Source organism: Acanthochromis polyacanthus, chromosome 16 (assembly GCF_021347895.1).
Source record: "Acanthochromis polyacanthus isolate Apoly-LR-REF ecotype Palm Island chromosome 16, KAUST_Apoly_ChrSc, whole genome shotgun sequence".
NCBI classification, from domain to species: domain Eukaryota; kingdom Metazoa; phylum Chordata; class Actinopteri; family Pomacentridae; genus Acanthochromis; species Acanthochromis polyacanthus.
The window spans coordinates 905,171-923,152 of record NC_067128.1 but is presented as its reverse complement, the minus strand read 5'-3'; the positions used below and the strand labels follow the sequence as shown (position 1 = coordinate 923,152).

The 17,982-nt window shown below is 42.3% G+C and overlaps 1 protein-coding gene across 1 annotated transcript; it reads right to left on the bottom strand.

Annotated features, from left to right (window-relative positions):
• Positions 1-296: 296 nt before the first annotated feature.
• ankef1a (ankyrin repeat and EF-hand domain containing 1a) lies at positions 297-16,059 on the bottom strand. Its single transcript, XM_051936585.1, has 11 exons — positions 15,846-16,059; positions 12,202-12,408; positions 11,631-11,792; positions 8,888-9,087; positions 8,624-8,773; positions 8,287-8,410; positions 6,680-7,514; positions 5,579-5,805; positions 5,013-5,161; positions 2,895-3,053; positions 297-2,716 (listed from the first exon to the last, which is right to left on the bottom strand). The coding sequence occupies exons 2-11, from the start codon at positions 12,389-12,391 to the stop codon at positions 2,561-2,563; spliced, it is 2,352 nt and encodes a 783-aa protein (XP_051792545.1). The 5' UTR covers positions 12,392-12,408; positions 15,846-16,059; the 3' UTR covers positions 297-2,560.
• Between the last annotated feature and the right edge of the window lie 1,923 nt (positions 16,060-17,982).

The window sequence follows — 17,982 nt, the reverse complement described above, 5'->3', positions numbered from 1 at the left end:
ATGCAGCGCTAATACCACGCTCTATAACGGGGTAAACAGAGATAATATAATCTGTGTTTGGTCCCAGAGGGATGTTTGGAAGTGAAGGCTTGGAGTGCTGAGTAAGGAGATGGAGACTGCAGTGGAGCTGGATGCTGCTGATCCCAGATCAGACTGAGACTCAGCACAGAGGAGGAGAGGGAGAGGAGAGGAGAGGAGAGGAGAGGAGAAGAGAGGAAGAGGAGAGGAGAGGAGGGAGAGGGAGAGGAGGGAGAGGGAGAGGGAGAGGGAGAGGGAGAGGAGAGGAGAGGAGAGGAGAGGAGAGGAGAGGAGAGGAGAGGAGAGGAGAGGAGAGGAGAGGAGAGGAGAGGAGAGGAGAGGAGAGGAGAGGAGAGGAGAGGAGAGGAGAGGAGAGGAGAGGAGAGGAGAGGAGACTGAAACTGCAGAAAATCAGAACCACTGCTGGCATGTTGGTCACAATCCTCCACAGACTCCATGCAGGAAAATGTGAATGAGTCGTCATAAATAAAATGATGTGAGGAGTTTACACACCACATGAACACACACACATACCACATGAACACACACACCACATGAACACACACACACACTCTGCAGGACCGTGCACGCCAGAGCAACGCCCTGACAGACGAACTGCGTCACGACCCTCCATCCCCACCGGCAGCTTGTTTACTCCTCTAACCTGTGAGCCACTGATGGTGCTAGAAAAGCCCTCTCCTCCTCCTCCTCCCCCTCCTCCGCCTCCATCCCTCCCTCCCATCCTCTGAGTCACCCTCTCCTCCTCCTCCTCCTCCTCATCATCATAAATGTCTGTGATGCTTCTTCTCTTTATTCCTCTTCCTGTAAATCATCATGTGTGTTTTCCCGCCTCCTCTTGGCTCTCCCTGGTCTAATCCCCCCCCCCTTCTCTCCTCAGCAGTATTCTGACTGTATATTTAAACTACCCCTGTGTTACTGTGAACCCCCTAAGCTCAGAGCTCCTACCCCTCCACCCTCTGCCTGTATATCACATTATATAACTGCGTCCCTGTGGACCTTCAGGACGCTGCAATCTAATTTTATCTGCCGATGGTGGTGATGGGAGCGCCTCGATGCGACATTTAACGCACAAAACAACGTCCTCTTCCTGAGATTATTCCCCATAAACACCATCCACAGCAGAAATATGACCCAAATACTGTTCGGCTGCAGAATTAACGAGACACTGAAGGCAGAGCTGAAACATCTGAGCGTCTTAAAATAATAATAATAATAATGTGATGAATACAGAGTTAGCAGATTCTAACTGAGGACAGTAAACACACATGGGGGCCATTTTGATGCTTTTCTGAGTGAGAAACAACAGCTCCCTACAAGTTTTATCTTCTTTCTGAACCCCTGCATTGCCAAATTAGCCAAACAGCGCCACATGCTGGTCATGAAGAGGAACTGCACCTGAGGAGAAGGAAGTTCTCTGCAGTTAAAATGTTCCAGCAGAGAAACCAAAAGGAACGATCACAGGGGAGCTGACTGAGAACAGGTCTGACATTCTTCTTAGAGAAAATCTAGTTTTTTACCCTGTTAACACGTCAATATGACGTTTTTAAGACATTTCCACCTAAAAACTGCAGCTCAACAGAAAAAAAATTCAGGCATTCTGGCAAAAAGAAAAAATAAATCCTTAATTTCTGTATTTTCCTGCTCAGAAACAGTTTGAAGCTTAAACATTTGGGGCTTAATGAGTGCATTGAGTAATGCAGAGCAGTTTTATAGAATCTGAACAGAGCTGTGGGAGAGCTGGTGTGCTCCAACTGCCATGAGGAGAGGAAGATCAGCAGTTAGAGTCTGAAGAGTTATCTGTGAAGAAAGAAAGAGAGAAGGAAGATCAACTACAGACGGAAAGACGCAGAGGTAGAAATAAAGGCAAAGACAGAAACAAAAGAAGACAGGTCAAAAGAAAAGACAAAAAGAGAGACAGAAAGACAAAGAGACAGAATGAAAGAAAGAAACTCAGACAGAAACAGAGAAAAACACTCAGTACAGTAATTAACCGATCTCTGTCTCCTGTCATTTCAACCAGACTCTGAATGTCTCTAACTGCAGGTGGGACAGACGGACAGACAGGACTAACTTCCTGTCCTCTGCTCAGAGAGTCCCAGCCCGTTACTGTTAGATGAGGTAGTTAACTTCCACAGTCATGAGATTCTACACAGCAAGACTGAAAGTACAGCAGCCATTCATTCTATACTTATGTGCAGAAATCCTCACGCATCATCCAGTGTTTTACGATATTTAACAGATAAACATCCCTGCTGAACACTGAGGATTTACAGTAATGAAAGGTGCACCCGTTATTTCTATGGATTCACTCATTTCATCCTTTTAAACTGTATGGCTTTATGGTTTGTAACTTAGCATCATGAAATGATACCATGTGTGTCCTCTGAAACTAAACATGATGCCAGTCAATGCTAATGAAAACATTAAAGTCCCAAAACTGATCAGATATCCATAACCGTTATCGGTGTCCAGGTCTATGATTCAGAGTGTGGTGTCCGTCTCTGCCTGACCTTCCTCCAGCCTAGTCTGTCTGCTTGGTCAGCTCCAGGATCTTCCTCTGGATGTTGCGGCTGAAGGGCATCAGCAGATCATCCAGGTCCACCTCCAGGGAGAAGTCCTGCTTCCGTCTGTCTATCTGAGACATCAGCTGCTGGGTGGAGGGCGGCTTCCCCCAGACCTGAGACACAAAATATAAGAGGAGGGAAGGTTTGGACTGAACTGGTTCACTGACATCTGGAACTGTTAGTGGTGAAAGGTTTACAGCTTTGCTACGTAAAAATGATCAAAATGCGTTTCCCATGTAGTCTCAGTCAGTGCAGTAGTTCTAGAAGAGAGATTTATTGACAACAACTTGCCGTTTTTGGCACAAAGGTGATGTCCACGGTGTTGGTCCTCCCTGTAGTGATCCTTGTGTTCTGCAGGATGACACCCTTTGATTCTTTCTGCTCTGGCAGTGGGAGTCCTGCTGGAGCTGTTGATGCCTCGGCGTGAACTGAACCTCCTGCAGAAAAACCCTGTAGGGACCACCAACGTTTACTGATCCAGATACTTCAGATAAAAGCAAAGATTTGTAGGTGTACGATGCATGAAGGCTGCAAAAACATCAACAATAACACACTTAATTAGGATTCTGTCTTTAAAGGATTTGCAGATTAAAATCAGTTTCTAATTTTTCAGTAACTCCTAGTAGAGACAGAAGCACAGCATCACTTATTAAAATTACAGAGTTTTACTTTGTACAATTAAAATCTGGTTCTTCTGAACTTAAAAATGGAAAAAATAAATTCACAATATCCATCATCTATTATCTATACACCGCTTAATCCTCATGAGGGTCATGGGGGGGCGGAGTCTATCCCAGCTGACTAAGGGTGAAGACTGGAGGCACCTGGACAGGTAACAGTCTATCACAGGGCTACACACAGAGACAAACATTCACACCTACAGACAGTTTAGAATCACCAGTTAACCTCAGCATGTTTGTGGACTGTGGGAGGAAGCTGGAGAACCTGGAGAAAAGCCACACATGTGCAGGAGAACACGGAGACTCCATGCAGGAAGGCCGGGATGAGAACCAGGGATCTTGTAGCTTCAAGTAGCTGCACTGATGCACAAAATGCCACGCTATAAAACAGACTGGCTGAGCTGGATGTTACTTTTGTGGCCTGCAGATGAACCCATCCAGATACTTACAGCTTCATTAAGGTGCTGCAGCGTCTCTCCTGTTTGGACTGAAGACTCTGCAGCTGTAGATTATCTGGGCCTTTAGGTGCATCTATTCCAGCATGTCCTCATTTCAACCATCTCCTACTTTAAAGGTTAAAAACAGTGAAACTCTGAGTGGCTCTATTGTCTGGTGGACCTGTGCTAATTCTATGAGAGAACACTGAATGGATTTACAGGTTTAAGTTTTGCATGTCTTTGCATGTAAATTTAAGCCTTTCCAATCGTTCTGTTTGTGCTCATTTAATACATGTGTGGTCACTATCAGCTACAACAGTAAAGACATATTATTAGATAACATTAAGCCGACATGTAAATCTATTCAGCAACTTCACAGAGAGGAAGAAAAGCATGTTCCAATGAAAACTGTTACTGGTTCAGTCCAATAGAGCTGGATTAAAGATGATCAGTGAGCTTCTGGTTAAAAAGTCTAATCTACATTCTGTCTCTCGTTGTTAACCAACTCCATTTGATTGTAGATGTGCACAGGTTGACTACAGGACTAATTATTCCACTGGACTTCTGGCTTAGAGCCATCAGTAAATAGATTCATGCATTATTTACAGTGACTGATCAGTTTCTAAGTCACAGTAGATGGAAGTTTAACGGGCTTTTCCTTTAGCAAGGAGTGAATCCTGTGGTTCTGTTCAGGGTTATTGTCTTATATCGTCAACAGCTGGAGGTGAAACAGTCGACCAGATCGCCTCCTCAAGTATTATAAAACATGCTCAGTTGCAGATGTTTGCAGTTTGTTCCATCTGATCCACTTCCTCCTGCTGGAGCTACACTGAATTATCAATATTTCTGAGTCATTTCCACCACCAGCTTCTTTCACAGCCTTAATAACTAAATCAATGCGTTTTGGAGGATGGTGACCTCCTGACGGGAAAAGCAAAATGAAACAGCAGCAGGGTCCAGATAGAGCAGAACATCTGGAGTGATCTGCTTTCAGGAGCCAGATCCCTCATAGGGTCAAGTTTCCCTCACGCTAGAAGGAAAACCAAGATTAAAAATACTGTGAGTGGTTCAGTTCTACTGCCGTATCCTCATGGTGGATCTAAAGCCTTCTGTTCCTCAAGAAATTAGTTTATAACTTCAGAAAAACGAAGGAATAAAGCTTTACTGTATTTCAGTCAACAGTCAATCGACATGAACATTTCTTTTTCACACAAACGAGGAAAGCAGGAAAAGTTGGAGCCCAGAAAGCTTTATTTTGTTCTCAGAAGGTTTGAATGGAGTTACTTCTTTACCTTCACTTTAGCAGGTTTAGTTTGTGGACTTTTGCCCCCCTTCCCCTTCCCTGGATCCTTGGGTTTGGGCAGAGAATTCATCCTATCTTTGACCAGGTCGATGACTCTGGAGTCTCCAAAAGCTCTGGCCACATCCAGACAGTTATGTCCTGCAGGGGAACCAAATACGACGAGTCACATCAGAGCAGAAACAACGCTTCAGTGATTTAAACCTCAGGAACACTTTGCACATCTAATCTATGATGACAAAGCCAAAGTTTCAGCATGACTCCCACATTGCAGCTAGACCTTCATCAGGCTCAAGGATTAGTACAAAGAAGCCGTCTGAAACAGGGAGTGGTCTGACACCACCTCCACTGAACGTACTCCACAGATCACAGGTACAGGACATAAGTAGGTGAATCTGCAGTTGAAGAAATACCCAAAAACTCACAGCTCTATGGGACAGCATTACAACCAGCAAAGGGGAGAAGTGATCAACAATGACTAAAGATGACAGCAACACATTCCCTGGAGACCTTCCTCAGTCCAGTATGCATCTGAAGCTTTAAATACTTCAGTCCAACCTTTGCTGGTCTCTGCATTCACTCTGGCCCCTGCCTTGATGAGGAAGTCCACACAGGCGGGTTTGGAGCTTTCTATGGCCCTCATTAGTGGTGTTCCTCCACCGATGGCTACAGCATCCACAGCGGCTCCGGCCTTCACCAGGAGCTCCATCAGTTCCACGTCTCCGGTGTAAGCAGCGTGATGGAGGGGCGTCCACAGGAACCCATCAGACACGTTCACATCAGCCCTAAAAGGGAAGAGGCTTTATTATGCTGAAAAGAAGTCTGAGCAATGGAGAACTTTTTAAATTCAAGTCTCAAAATACCATTTCAGAACAAGGTATCTTTGACTTTATGGGAATTCTTTGGTTTCCTGGTTGGATTTTGTGATCTACTGGCTTTACATATGGAATTGTAGCTGTTAAAACTTATTATTACACATCTGAGAACAATAAGATGGACTGAACACGGTCCCTGCTGATACCCCGCAATGAAACCATATCAGCTGTAAAATCCTGTCCTGAACAGTTTTCAAGTGTCTGAATGCGTATTTTATAATGTAAAGAAAATAAATCTAAACACATTTTGTGAACGCTGTATACCAGTACTACAAGCTGACAGCTTTATCTCTTTATTTTTTAGCTTGAAACACATTTTAAGAACAATGTTTTTGTTGTAACGTAACTTAGGATGGAAATTTTGTTTTCAACTCACACCATATGGTTTCAAATGCATTAAAAGATGAATAACTGTTACAAAATCAAATCCTTTTGGCCATTTAGAGTCTGCAATACGTTCAACAATAGCTGTGACATATTTGCAATCAAACACCATTTCTCTACAGAGTAAGTTGATTTTGCAGCAGATAGTTTAACTTGATCTACTATTGCCCAAGTGATTGAATGATGTAATGAACCGTTAGTGTTTGGATCTCTTTGATATCAGCTGATCCTCACCGACTGCTTCTAGTTTTCCAGCATCATGTTAGAACTGCCGGCACTAATGCAAACCAAATATTTCCTGCAGCCACAGGTTTAGCTCATAAATGCTGAATCAGCTTTGACTGTAAAAGCACAAATCAGCTGAAATGAAAACTCAGAAACAAGACCTGAGGGTTCTCACCCGCGGCTGAGGAGGAACTGGGCGACCTCGTAGTTTCCACTGGAGCAGGCGACCATCAGCGGCGTCTTGTAGTGCTGATCGTGAACGTCCACAGGAACCCCGTGGCTGAAGGCCAGGTCCAGGGACTCCAGATCTCCACTCTTCACGCAGTAGCTGATACTGACGTAGACCTTCTCTGGTTTCTCCATGTACCACCCGGAGTCGTTCATTATGGGATGTGCTGGTGGGTGGTCGGGGTTGAACCTCCTGATGTCTGAGGGGTTGTGGTAGGTCTCGATCATGAAGGGAGGAGGACCTCCGTCCAGTCGCCGCGGCATGACCTCCAGTGGCTGGGTGCAAATGGGCAAGGGCAGGACAAATTTACCCTTCTTTTTACCCTTCTTCTTACCTCCTTTACCTCCCTTTTCACCCTTTTTCTTTTTAGGCATATAGGAGGAGAGAAGGAACGGTTTCTTTACGTACTTCACACCTTTGAGGAAGTCGTTAATGCTGATGTCCCCGTCTCTTCCCTTTTCATGGGCTGAGACCACAGTATGAAGCTGTTCCAGTTCAACCGGAGCCTGTAGCTCCTCCAACACAGAAATAAACTTCTCTTTGTCGACAGAGTCCCCTTCGTCAGTGAAGGCTTGACATAATTCGAAGGCGTATTCGTGGGACCAGTCATGGAGGGTCAGCGCCCAGACGTCTGACATGAGGTTGACACCGCTGGACTTGTTGCCTTTCCCCTGTCGCTTCTCTGCTTTCCGGAGCTCCTTGGCTGCTGCTTTGTGACCGGACTCTTTGGCAATCTGACGTGGCAGCAGACCTTCCTGGTTCTTCAGCTTCGGGTTACAACCTGCACACGGAGGAGTTTCATGAACAATATAAACATGTGGTAGTATTACCCGCTTTAATCTGGGACTGTGTTTGCAGCTGCACATCGTTCTCTGTGATTTAATTTCCAGGGTCTACATGTATCACAATAGAGATATAAGCTTACAGTATATAAATACAAAAGGGTGAGTTTTGGTCCTGGAACAGCAGGCCGTAAGGACATCAGGAGTCGTAACTGCTAAGCTATCTCAGCCTCATCAACGGGAAAAGAAAACAATGTGAAATTCAGTGTTGTGTTCGTTTCTCTCACTGTAGTCTGACTCACTGAAAGACTGCAGGGAAAATCCAACTTACATTTCTGACACACATTTTGTGCAGTTTTATCCTTCCACTATCAATGTTTTGGATTTTAATATCATCAAAGAAAGGAACAATATAATCTCCAAGGTACCAACTGACACACTGACAATGCCAACTTTTTTTAAGTAATTTTTTGGCTTTATTTGACAGGTTAGTAGAGAGGCAGACAGGGAAGCAGGGAGAAGAATGGAAGGAAGACCTGCAGCAAAGAGCTGTGAGCTGGAATCGAACCCAAGCCACCGGGTGGGGGACTATAGCCCGTTTAGGTTTATCTGGGCACCTAAAAATGGTTCTGTTTGACAGGTTTGGATTGAGCACTGAGCCAGGTCGGCTTGGTTCCTTCGGGTAGTTGGCCCTTTTAATGATAAACTAACCAGAGTGTTTCCTGCCCTGTAGCAGAATGATACTAAGGTGTAGTCAGACTCTTACAGTACCTCTCTGTGCCAGGAACTTGCAGCAGTTAGCGCTGCCGGTGGCAGCAGCGTAGTGTAACGGTGTGCAGCTATCCAGATTGATCACTCCCAGGTCTGCTGAGTACGCAGACAGAACCCGAATCACCTGCAGGAACCCAAACACCACAGAAGAACACAGCAGAGTCCTAAAGGTAAAGTTCTGTCTACACCAGCTGGCAGATAATTACAATCAAATGAGTCGTTCAGACCTTAAATAATGCAAAATGCAAACGTCTTTTCCATTTTCATACCATAATCACATAAATATGTAATCTAGCTATCATTTGATTATATGAGAGTGACTGAGCAGCTATTTGACCTCAAAGAAGCCCCCCATGGCGGCATAGTGAGCTGCTGTGAGACGCTTCCCGTCCAGGGCGTTGGGGTTTCCTCCTTTCTTCAGGATGGCTCTAACCAGCTGCAGGGATCCGGCTCTGGCTGCTGCCATTAATGCCGTGACACCAGTATTCTGAGAACAGAATAAAGAAAAGAGCATGAGGAGCTGCAGATAGAACAGAGCTATCAGTTCCCACATTCTCCTCTAAACACTGATCCCGGTTCTTCTTCACATCTATTTCTTTACCTGATCAGCTGCATTGGGGTCTGCTCCACCGTCCAGCAGGGTCAGACACAACGGCTCGCACTCCTCGGCTTTTTCACATGACAGCTGGAAGACATGAATCCCGTTTGATGACACATTGTTGACGTCCGCCTGGCACTTCAGCGCCACCTGCAGGCAGTGGGAGTGGCGCTTGGTGGGGTAGATGCAGTAGAACAGTACACCTGGGTCACACGAGAGGAGGGCATGAAGGGTACAGAAGTTTAGCAAAACTTAACGAAAATGGAGAGACGGTGCCTAAAACCAGTGACCTCTAGCTGACTGCAGGAGTTTAAAATCTTTACAGATTGTATCACACACCTCTGGAGAAACTTCATGGATGCTCCCTCTAACCTCAGAGATACACAACAACATTTGAGAATAAGAGTGCATTACACAATACAGGACATTATTATTAAGGCATCAGAGGGAGCAGCCAGGGTTCCACCTCACATGATTTAGAGAAGGAAACGGATAAAAACTAAACAGACTTTGGAGCAACAACCTGCTGTAATGATAACCCCATGCAGTGAGAATAAACCAGAACAAACAGGAAAACGGTGGGGAAGATGCGGTCACAACAGTTTGTCTTTTTCTAGAGATGAGATTTTAACAATCCATTTTCATATCTGTAGCTAACGTTAACTTCAAAGGCTAAAAGGTTTAGCATTGTTTGGCAACAGGATCCACTTTTCTGAACACTGACAAAGTAATCATCCAGATTTTAATTCCTAAATGTCAGTCATTAGATATTGTCAGTGTGGCCCAAGTAATCCTTGAGACTGGATCAGTAAAGCCCTCACATTACCAATAATCTGAGTCAAACATCAGCTCAGACCAAGATTCCAGAAAAGATTTCTCTTTGTGGGTCAATCTATAACTGAGGGACTTTAAAGTCCATGGGATATATCTGCATACATTTTTATCAAAATTTAAAAAAACAAACTCATTTTTTTTATGTTCATTATGATCGTGTCTTTAAAAGTTCCATATTTATTTATTACGGAAAAATAAAATGACTGGATATCACAAAAATATCAACTAAATAACGTCTGAATTTAACACCAACCACCTTCTAATGAGCTAAACAATAATAAAATGAGCTGATTCACAAATAGTTTGGATTGTGTTCTTTTATTAAGTTGAGATAATCAGGACAGATATTTATTTTTTGACAGTATATCGAATTTTATTTGGAAAATAACAAAATAAATCACTTCCCACTAAGTTCCCCGTTCCAAAAACACCTCTCCAGGAAGTGTGTTAATTCCAGATCACATGACCTGCTCCACATGATGTCATTTCCTCCTGAAGAAAAGACTGGAAGACTCCAAGGCTTTCTGACTTATTTAATATAAAGCAGTCAATAGGTTTACTACAGTATCTTTAGAAATAACTTTACATTTTACTCAGTTGTATATATAATATTTAGAAGAATCTTTCTCTAAAATGCAACGTGGTGTTTGGTTACAGGCGGCCATGTTGGTTTTAGGCCTGAAAACAGCAAAAATGTTGACTATGATGCAAAAAGTCCTGCAGTTATACAGTATATTGAACCATGTATTGTCAGTAGAGGTCAACTGAAGGCAAAGCTCTAATCTGAGCATCCCAGCTCCAAACCTTTGTAGTCTGTCTCATCCCTCATTTCCTTTTACTCCCCACTAACAGAAAACATGCAACCATATCCCTAAATAAGAAATATTTAGCAGTGAACTCACCGTGTTTGCCAGTTTTATGTCTGTGCGTGTTCCTGTAACCGGCCATGAAGGACATTCACGGTTCTCATATGGATGCATTTCTTACTTCGACTCATCATGGAAAGTCTCCCCCCCCACAGTTACACACATTCTCTATTGATCATTCATCCAAACCTTCCAGTTCAACCACATTCTGACCTGCATGAGACGAACCGTTTCACTTTCCCCACTCAGATTAATCCCGTGTACGAATCAAAGCGGTGCCACGGGCTGGTTAACATGTAGGTCAGTGCTACAGATCATACGATCACGCGTGTGCGTATTGAAGCTAGGCCTGCAGGGGAAAGGCTCGGCTCAGAGAACTGAGACCCGGCCCAGCAGGTCCTTGGGGAGATCAGGGTGATATCAGGTTACCCAGCATGCTTCACTGAGAGGATCACCATTAGGACTTGATCTGTAATTAGACGTATCCGTGCACACACACTGTGTTTAAATTATACCAAGCATGTGCGGTATTCATGCATGAGCACACACAGATATAGCTCTGCTCTTTCCTTCCTCTCTCTGAAGAGGGCCTGTTCCAGTAATTGACACTCTGTAATTGATGTAATTATCAGTGCAGGTCTGCAAAGGTCCTGGAGAAGAACTCTGGGCTCTCTGATTGGTTGTCCGGGATACTGACTCCTCATCAATATCTAAACAAGCAGCATGCATTTTCATGAGTTGAAAGATAAGGAACGGCATTCAGCGGCTCTAACTGGAGATGGAAATACCTCTATTAGGGAAATCGACACTTCAAGTTGGATAGAGAAGACATTAGTGGAAGCTAAGCTCTTCCATCACCTTGCACACGTAGAGCAATTTAAGTTACAGAACAAAGGCATTCTAGATCCATCCCTTTACACCAGTGGTAACCAACATGCAGCCCGCGGGCCAAAAGCGGTCCTCCAGAGGGTCCAACCCGCCCTCAAAGAGTAAAAACTCTGGCCACTGCAGATGCTCCACAGCCTGACATGTTTGGAGCTGCTCACCTTTTCCTTCAGCGTCCAGCAGCATCACGTTGGCCTGGTTCTTGGCCAGCAGAACCACGATGGCGGCGTTGCCCAGCTCAGCGGCTAACATCATCGGGGTTTGGCCCTTCTTGTCCTGGATGTTGGGATTTGCTCCATGAGAGAGGAGAAAGTCAACAAGGTCTGTGCAGAGAAGAGAAACATTCAGAGATTATTACTTTAAGTTGATGTAAATTTTATGAACTGCTTCATTTGTGACTGGTTTGAAAAATCATAACTCAGATAACGTGGAGAGTTATAGGTTTCAATTAAATACACCGTGGAATTAATAATATTTAGCTTTCTACCCTCTCAGTCCTAGCTTCGGCACTCATGATTCCTCAACATTACTGCAGGCACTGATGCTCTAGAAACTCAACAGAAAACATTTATTTTGCTATCATATTGCCATTTTCTATGAGTCTGGAAGCTAACGCAGATCTTTCTAGTCATTATTTTCTATATTCAAGAAAAGAAATGTGACCAATCAGATGCCCAGGTAGCAGACTATTTGAGTTAAAACCCGTCATATAATCTGGAAGATGTCCATCACCGTGGTCGTTGGTTGAAACGGCGACGTGCAGCGCCCCTTTGCCGTCCCGTGGCTCGGTGAGGTTGATGAGGTTCTTCACTCCGACGTTGATCATCTTCTCCATCTGCGGTTTGTCTCCTTCATGGACGTACTGCAGCAGGCGGTAGATCTGGAGGACCTGCAGGCGGCCCTGAGCTTCTCTGCAGCTCATGGTGGGTCAGAGTGAGGCTGATGGAGAAAAACAGGAGACTTACACCGTCTGGACAAAGGAGGAGTGGAGCTGCTTTTCCTTGGAATCATAAAACTCATTGTGTATTGAAATTACATATTTAGAAGTATTTTAACATGAAAACAATCCCTTCCTGAGCACACCAGCTCACCTATAAATATGCTCAAACACTGTCAAACTACTTTGGCAATTCAGCCCAAGAGGCTAGAAGCAGAAGCTGATTCTGTAAAAACAATGACAGTGAAACTAACAGGGTTGGTTTTCTGTTTGTTCTGTTTTACATATGAAACCCTCGATGTCTATCTATATTTTTGTAACATCAATCAGTAATTTAAGGCTGGAAATGCTCAGCCATGGTATTCACCGCTTATTTCACTCATAATGCATCTTCAAGAATATAAAAACCACCATATTGAAACGAGAACAGGGTAAAAACTTGACGTTTGAAATCGAGGGAGTCTCTAAAAACATGGAAATTATACCAGTAGGTCATGTCAAATTATCACTAATGTTAAAAAAGTCACTTTAACAACTGTCTACAAACATATCGTAGTGAGGACAGTGGAAATACTCTTCATAATGTTTTATCACCAACCACATTCAGTGAGGTTCCCCTCTGAGAAGCAGTGCAGCACATTTTAAGCTAAATCTATCATTCTGTTCATGTTGCCACAGCGTAGGTCTGAGGAAATAATGCATATAAGCCCCCAACAGCAAAAGAAAGAAAGAAAGAAACTTTTAGGAAAAACATTCACTCACAGAAGCAACAATACCTCATTTTCCTTCTGGGTTTCAAACACAGATGGCAGGTGGAGGTGTGAGGAGGACAAACATTATGCTGGAAATAAGAGGCTGAATGTTTAGTTTTTTAACAAACAGCCAAAAGTAAAAGAACAGGTTTAAAACCCTGTAGCTTTTTTTTTTTTTTTTAAACCCTGTAGCTGTCTGCAGGGCTGCTTTGTGTTCTGAGCTCACTTCCTTCCAGCACTGGAAGAGGGCGTGTCATTCCAATTCAAACTGGCCAATCAGCATTAAAGGCATTAGAGGAGATTTAATTTCCTACGACTTTGAACGTAGCATGCGCACATCCAACCTCTCCCTCACCCCCCTCTAACCTCCCCCCTCTTAACATTTACGAAGAAACGCCCCCCTCCAGAAACTTGCGTAGGACTCGTGAAGTTGCCTACAGCCGCAGTATAATCAATAATCAATAATACATTGTACTTGTCCAGAAGGAATTTAGCAACCAAGGCATCTGTCTTTAGGTCCGTTTGTTGCTTGAGCTGACGCCATCGCCCAAATGACTCGCCAATAATCACTTTTGTTTTTGCATTCTCTTGTCTTTTATTTTCTCTGACCTCAAAAAATTCCTTTCTTTTACGGCTGGGTCCCCCTGGATCTTTATCTGCCATTATGTAAAAAAAGATGAGCAAAACAAGTCTCCAGCTAACTACGAAGCTATACCAAAGCAACACATACAGAAAACACGTAAGTCCAAGGCGTACGTAATCTACGTAACTAGGCCTGAGCCGGAAGATTTTTGATTGACAGGAAAGGGAGCAAACCAAACGCCTCGGTCCGAGCGCGTTGATTGGCTGAGGTTTTTCAGGTCCTGCCATGTCCACAGTTATTTTTTTTATTCTTTTAGAGACCATACATACAAGTCCACTAAAGGTCAGTATATTCATTTTATGTGAATCAGACAAATTAAACAACAAAAACATCCTCCATAATGCCTTTAACCTGTCATTTAGTCGCATTCGAGCACACACCTACTGAGTTAGCCAATAGCAGAGCTGCTCCTCAGGTGTGGCTCTGCTTTAGGTGAAGTCTTTAAAGCTTTGTGTCTTTAATCAGACAGATAAAGTGAACTTTAAGAAGCACAGTGTTGTCTGGAGCCACAGACTGAAAAACTAAAAAGTCCACATGAAACAGAACGGAGGGATTTACGTCCACTTAGTCAGGTACAGAAAGTTTTGAAACATGAGCTGAAATACATCTGAGATACTAAATCCTACAAGTTTATGAATTAATTACCATGAATGAATCAATAATTTACAGTAAAGATGCCTCGTTTACATGTAAAGAGGAAAGTTATCAAATAAAACACTCAGTGGACAGAGGAGTGGATCATTCTAAAGCAACACTCAAGATATTTTATAAAGACTCGATTTAAATACAGGTCTATAACAGATATCATCACCAAACCTCTCCAGCTGATTATTTACAGTATGACACATTTTTTTATATTATAAGTCTTCTAGAAAGGTCATTTTTTAGATATGCAGTAATGTATTATGTACAGTATCCAACTACAGTCAGTAAAATCCTGTAATATCAATTAAATGATTCAAAACTGCATCATCTCTCAGTTACTGCAAACTTTAACAAGCCAAGTGTTTCCTCATAAATAATTAAAAACAAAGACTGTTGAAAATGGAGGAATGAAAGGAGAAGCTCCAGACAGTGAAGTTAAGTCACCTGTGATCACTAAAACCAAAAGCAGTAAATCATGTCTGCTCACAGAATGAAAGCTGATCTCCAGGAGAAGGAACATTTGAAAGCAGCAGAACGCCTCAGAGCCTGGCTGTGTTAGATTCCATCATTTTAGACTGTTACCAGGAATATAATATATCAGTATTTATGGAAGAATCTCTGCAGCACACATCCAGAGCAGATCGTCTATAGATCGGTGTGATATTGTTGTCTAAATGCGATGACGTTGCTAAAAGACGGATTCCCGTACGCCAAACATCACATAACTGCTGTAATTTGTGTGGGTTCTTTGTTTTGTTGTTTTAACTTGGCCAAGGAACAAGGTGGAGTTACAGGAATCCGTCTGTCAGCAACATTCTGAATTCGCTGGATTCTGGTTGATTTTTTTCCCTGAATGTTCTTAAAAATAGAACTTTTACCGATATATTTGGAATCACTTTAGATGTTTTTAGGATTTTTTGGAAGCTATTTATTCATTTTTTGAAAATATTTACAATTTTATTTTTTTAATTGGTTTAATTCCTTGCCAAATTTGGGGATTAATAAAAAGCACCTTTCAGGGAAACTTTAAAGGAATTTTCTTCCTGAAGATTTTGCAAATTATTTATAAATTTGGGGGATTTTTTGCTGAATGTTTGGAGTTTTTTCAGACAAAGGAACAATATTATGTACTCTCCTAATATGATGAAATCAAGTCATTTTGATGCATCAAGAACATTTCAGTCACCTTTTGGCAAGTGGAAACTGCCTTTCATGTATTTTAAACAGTTTGAACTGGTTCTAGTCTGAGCAGCTAAAATGAAGAAGAAATGAAGAAATCTGCATTCTGTCACATTCTGCAGTTACAAACCTGTAGAAAGTAGAAGAAAAGACATTTAACATGTTCCAAATGACACAGAGGCATTAAAGGCAGATATAACCCTCTCATCCCTCCTCCTACCGGCAGCAGCTCCGGTTCCTCCGGTCACTTCGTCTCTCCGGTGTCCCGGTTTGGCTCGGTGGAGAACTTTAACTCTCGTGGCCGTTTTTCGGTAACATCCCACCGAGCAGAGTCCCGTTCACACCGAGGGTTTTACTTCACCTTAAAGCTCAACTTTTCACAAGGAAACAGACTCTGCTCCGTGGCAACGGGGCTCCATGGCAACAGCACGCGTGGGAATCCCGGAGAGGACGTCCGGTGCTGCGTTCAGGCGCCGCTGGGAGGCTCGGAAATATCATCCTAACCTAAACCCTCAAGAAAAAAAAACTCTGAAAGTCCAGCATTCAAAGGTTCTTTAAAGTCACTAACTTCTTTTAAATCACTTCTTAAACCCATTTTTACAGATGTGCTTTTACGTGTTTCATGTTAATTTGTAGCTTTACTTAGTTTTAGTCTTTTATTCTGTCCTGTTTATTTCAGATGCTCTCTCTGGTGTTTTGGTACTAAGAAAATATCCCCCACCCCGTTACACCAGCAGCAGTTACCGTTAACACAAGGTAGGATGATCCATGCTTTATGTTGTTTATGTCTAATTTATTTTGTCATTTTTAATCTTTTTGTTGTTTTCTGTCTAATTTCTTTTGTCTAACTTTTCTAGTTGTTTGGATCCATGCCTTCACATCGTTTCATTCTGACCATCTGAAAGTCGCAGCTCAAACTGACCAGGAACCTTTTTCCAATCTTCTGTTGTCCAGTATTGGTGAGTCTGTGTGAATTGAAATCTCAGTTTCCTGTTCTTAGCTGAAAGGAACCCAGTGTTCTGCTGTAGAACATCTTCCAGGTTGTTGTCCTTCAGAGATTGTATTCTGCATTCCTTTGGAATTTTTTGAGTTTCTGTGTCTTTCTATCATCTCCAAACAGTCTACCCACTCTGACCTTCACATCAACCAGCTGCTGTCTGGTTGTTCTATCTTTTTACCGTTCTCTCTAAACCCTGGAGATGGTTGTTGGTGGAAATCCCAGTAGATCAGCAGCTTCTGAAACACTCAGGCCAATAACCATGCCACGTTTAAAGTCACTTGAATCCTCTTTGTTCCCCATTCTGATGCTCAGTTTGAGCTTCAGGAATGTGATTGGCTGATTAGATATCTGAACAGGTGTACCTAACGAAGCGGCTGGTGAGTGTAATTGTTAGTGATTGTTTAGTTCGTAAAAAAATAATAATCTGAAAACAGTGAGAAATAGCATTATGAGTTTCCCATTTTCTATGAGTTGATTCATTTGTTTAGTTTGTGAAATAAAATAAAAAGATATTTCCTCCCAAGAAAAAGATTTCAGATAAAGTACATCAGATTTATTCCTAAATAAATCTACTTCTCTACATTTGACTATTAAAGTCATTCTCTTTTCCTTAAACCAGGGGTGTCCAACATGAGGCCCGTGGTCCAAAAGTGGTCCTCCAGAGGCTCCAATCCGGTCCTCAAAGAGTAAAAATTACAGAGAAGACATTAACTGCAGATTGTAAATTAGTAAAACTATAAATTTAAAATCATTTCTAGATCATGACAAGTTGATTGGATCAGAAAGTAAAATACTGGATTGTTCTTTGTTTTGTGTGTCATTTTATGTCTCATTGTTGTAATGTTTTGTCTTTTTTTTGTCTTTTTTTGTCTGACTTTTGTCGTCTGTCTCATTTTTTGTCGTGTTATTTTTCCTTTTTGTCTCGCTTGTGTTTTCTCAGTTCTTATTTTTGTCATTTGGCGTTTCGCTTTTTTTGTTGTGTTGTGTATCATTTGTGTCGTTTTGTGTTATTTTGTCTTGTGTGTGGTTGTTTTTTGGTCATTTTGTTTCTCGCTTTTGTCATTGTTGTTGTCGTTTGTGTTATTTTTGCCATTTTTTGTCTCGTTTTTGTTGTTTGCACATTTTTTTTGTTGCTTTGTAACTTTTTGTCCAGTTATTGCTCCAATTTTTTGTTTTGTTTTGTGTCGTATGTCTCATTTTTGTTGTTTTGTGCCTCATTTTTGTAATATTTTGCCTTGTTTTTGTCTTTTTTTGGTCTGACTTTTGTCATTTTGATCATACAGTAAAATCCTCCATGGTTCAGTTCCAGGTGACTAAATGTTGTGTTCCTTTGTAGACACTCTGTGATCTGAAAGTT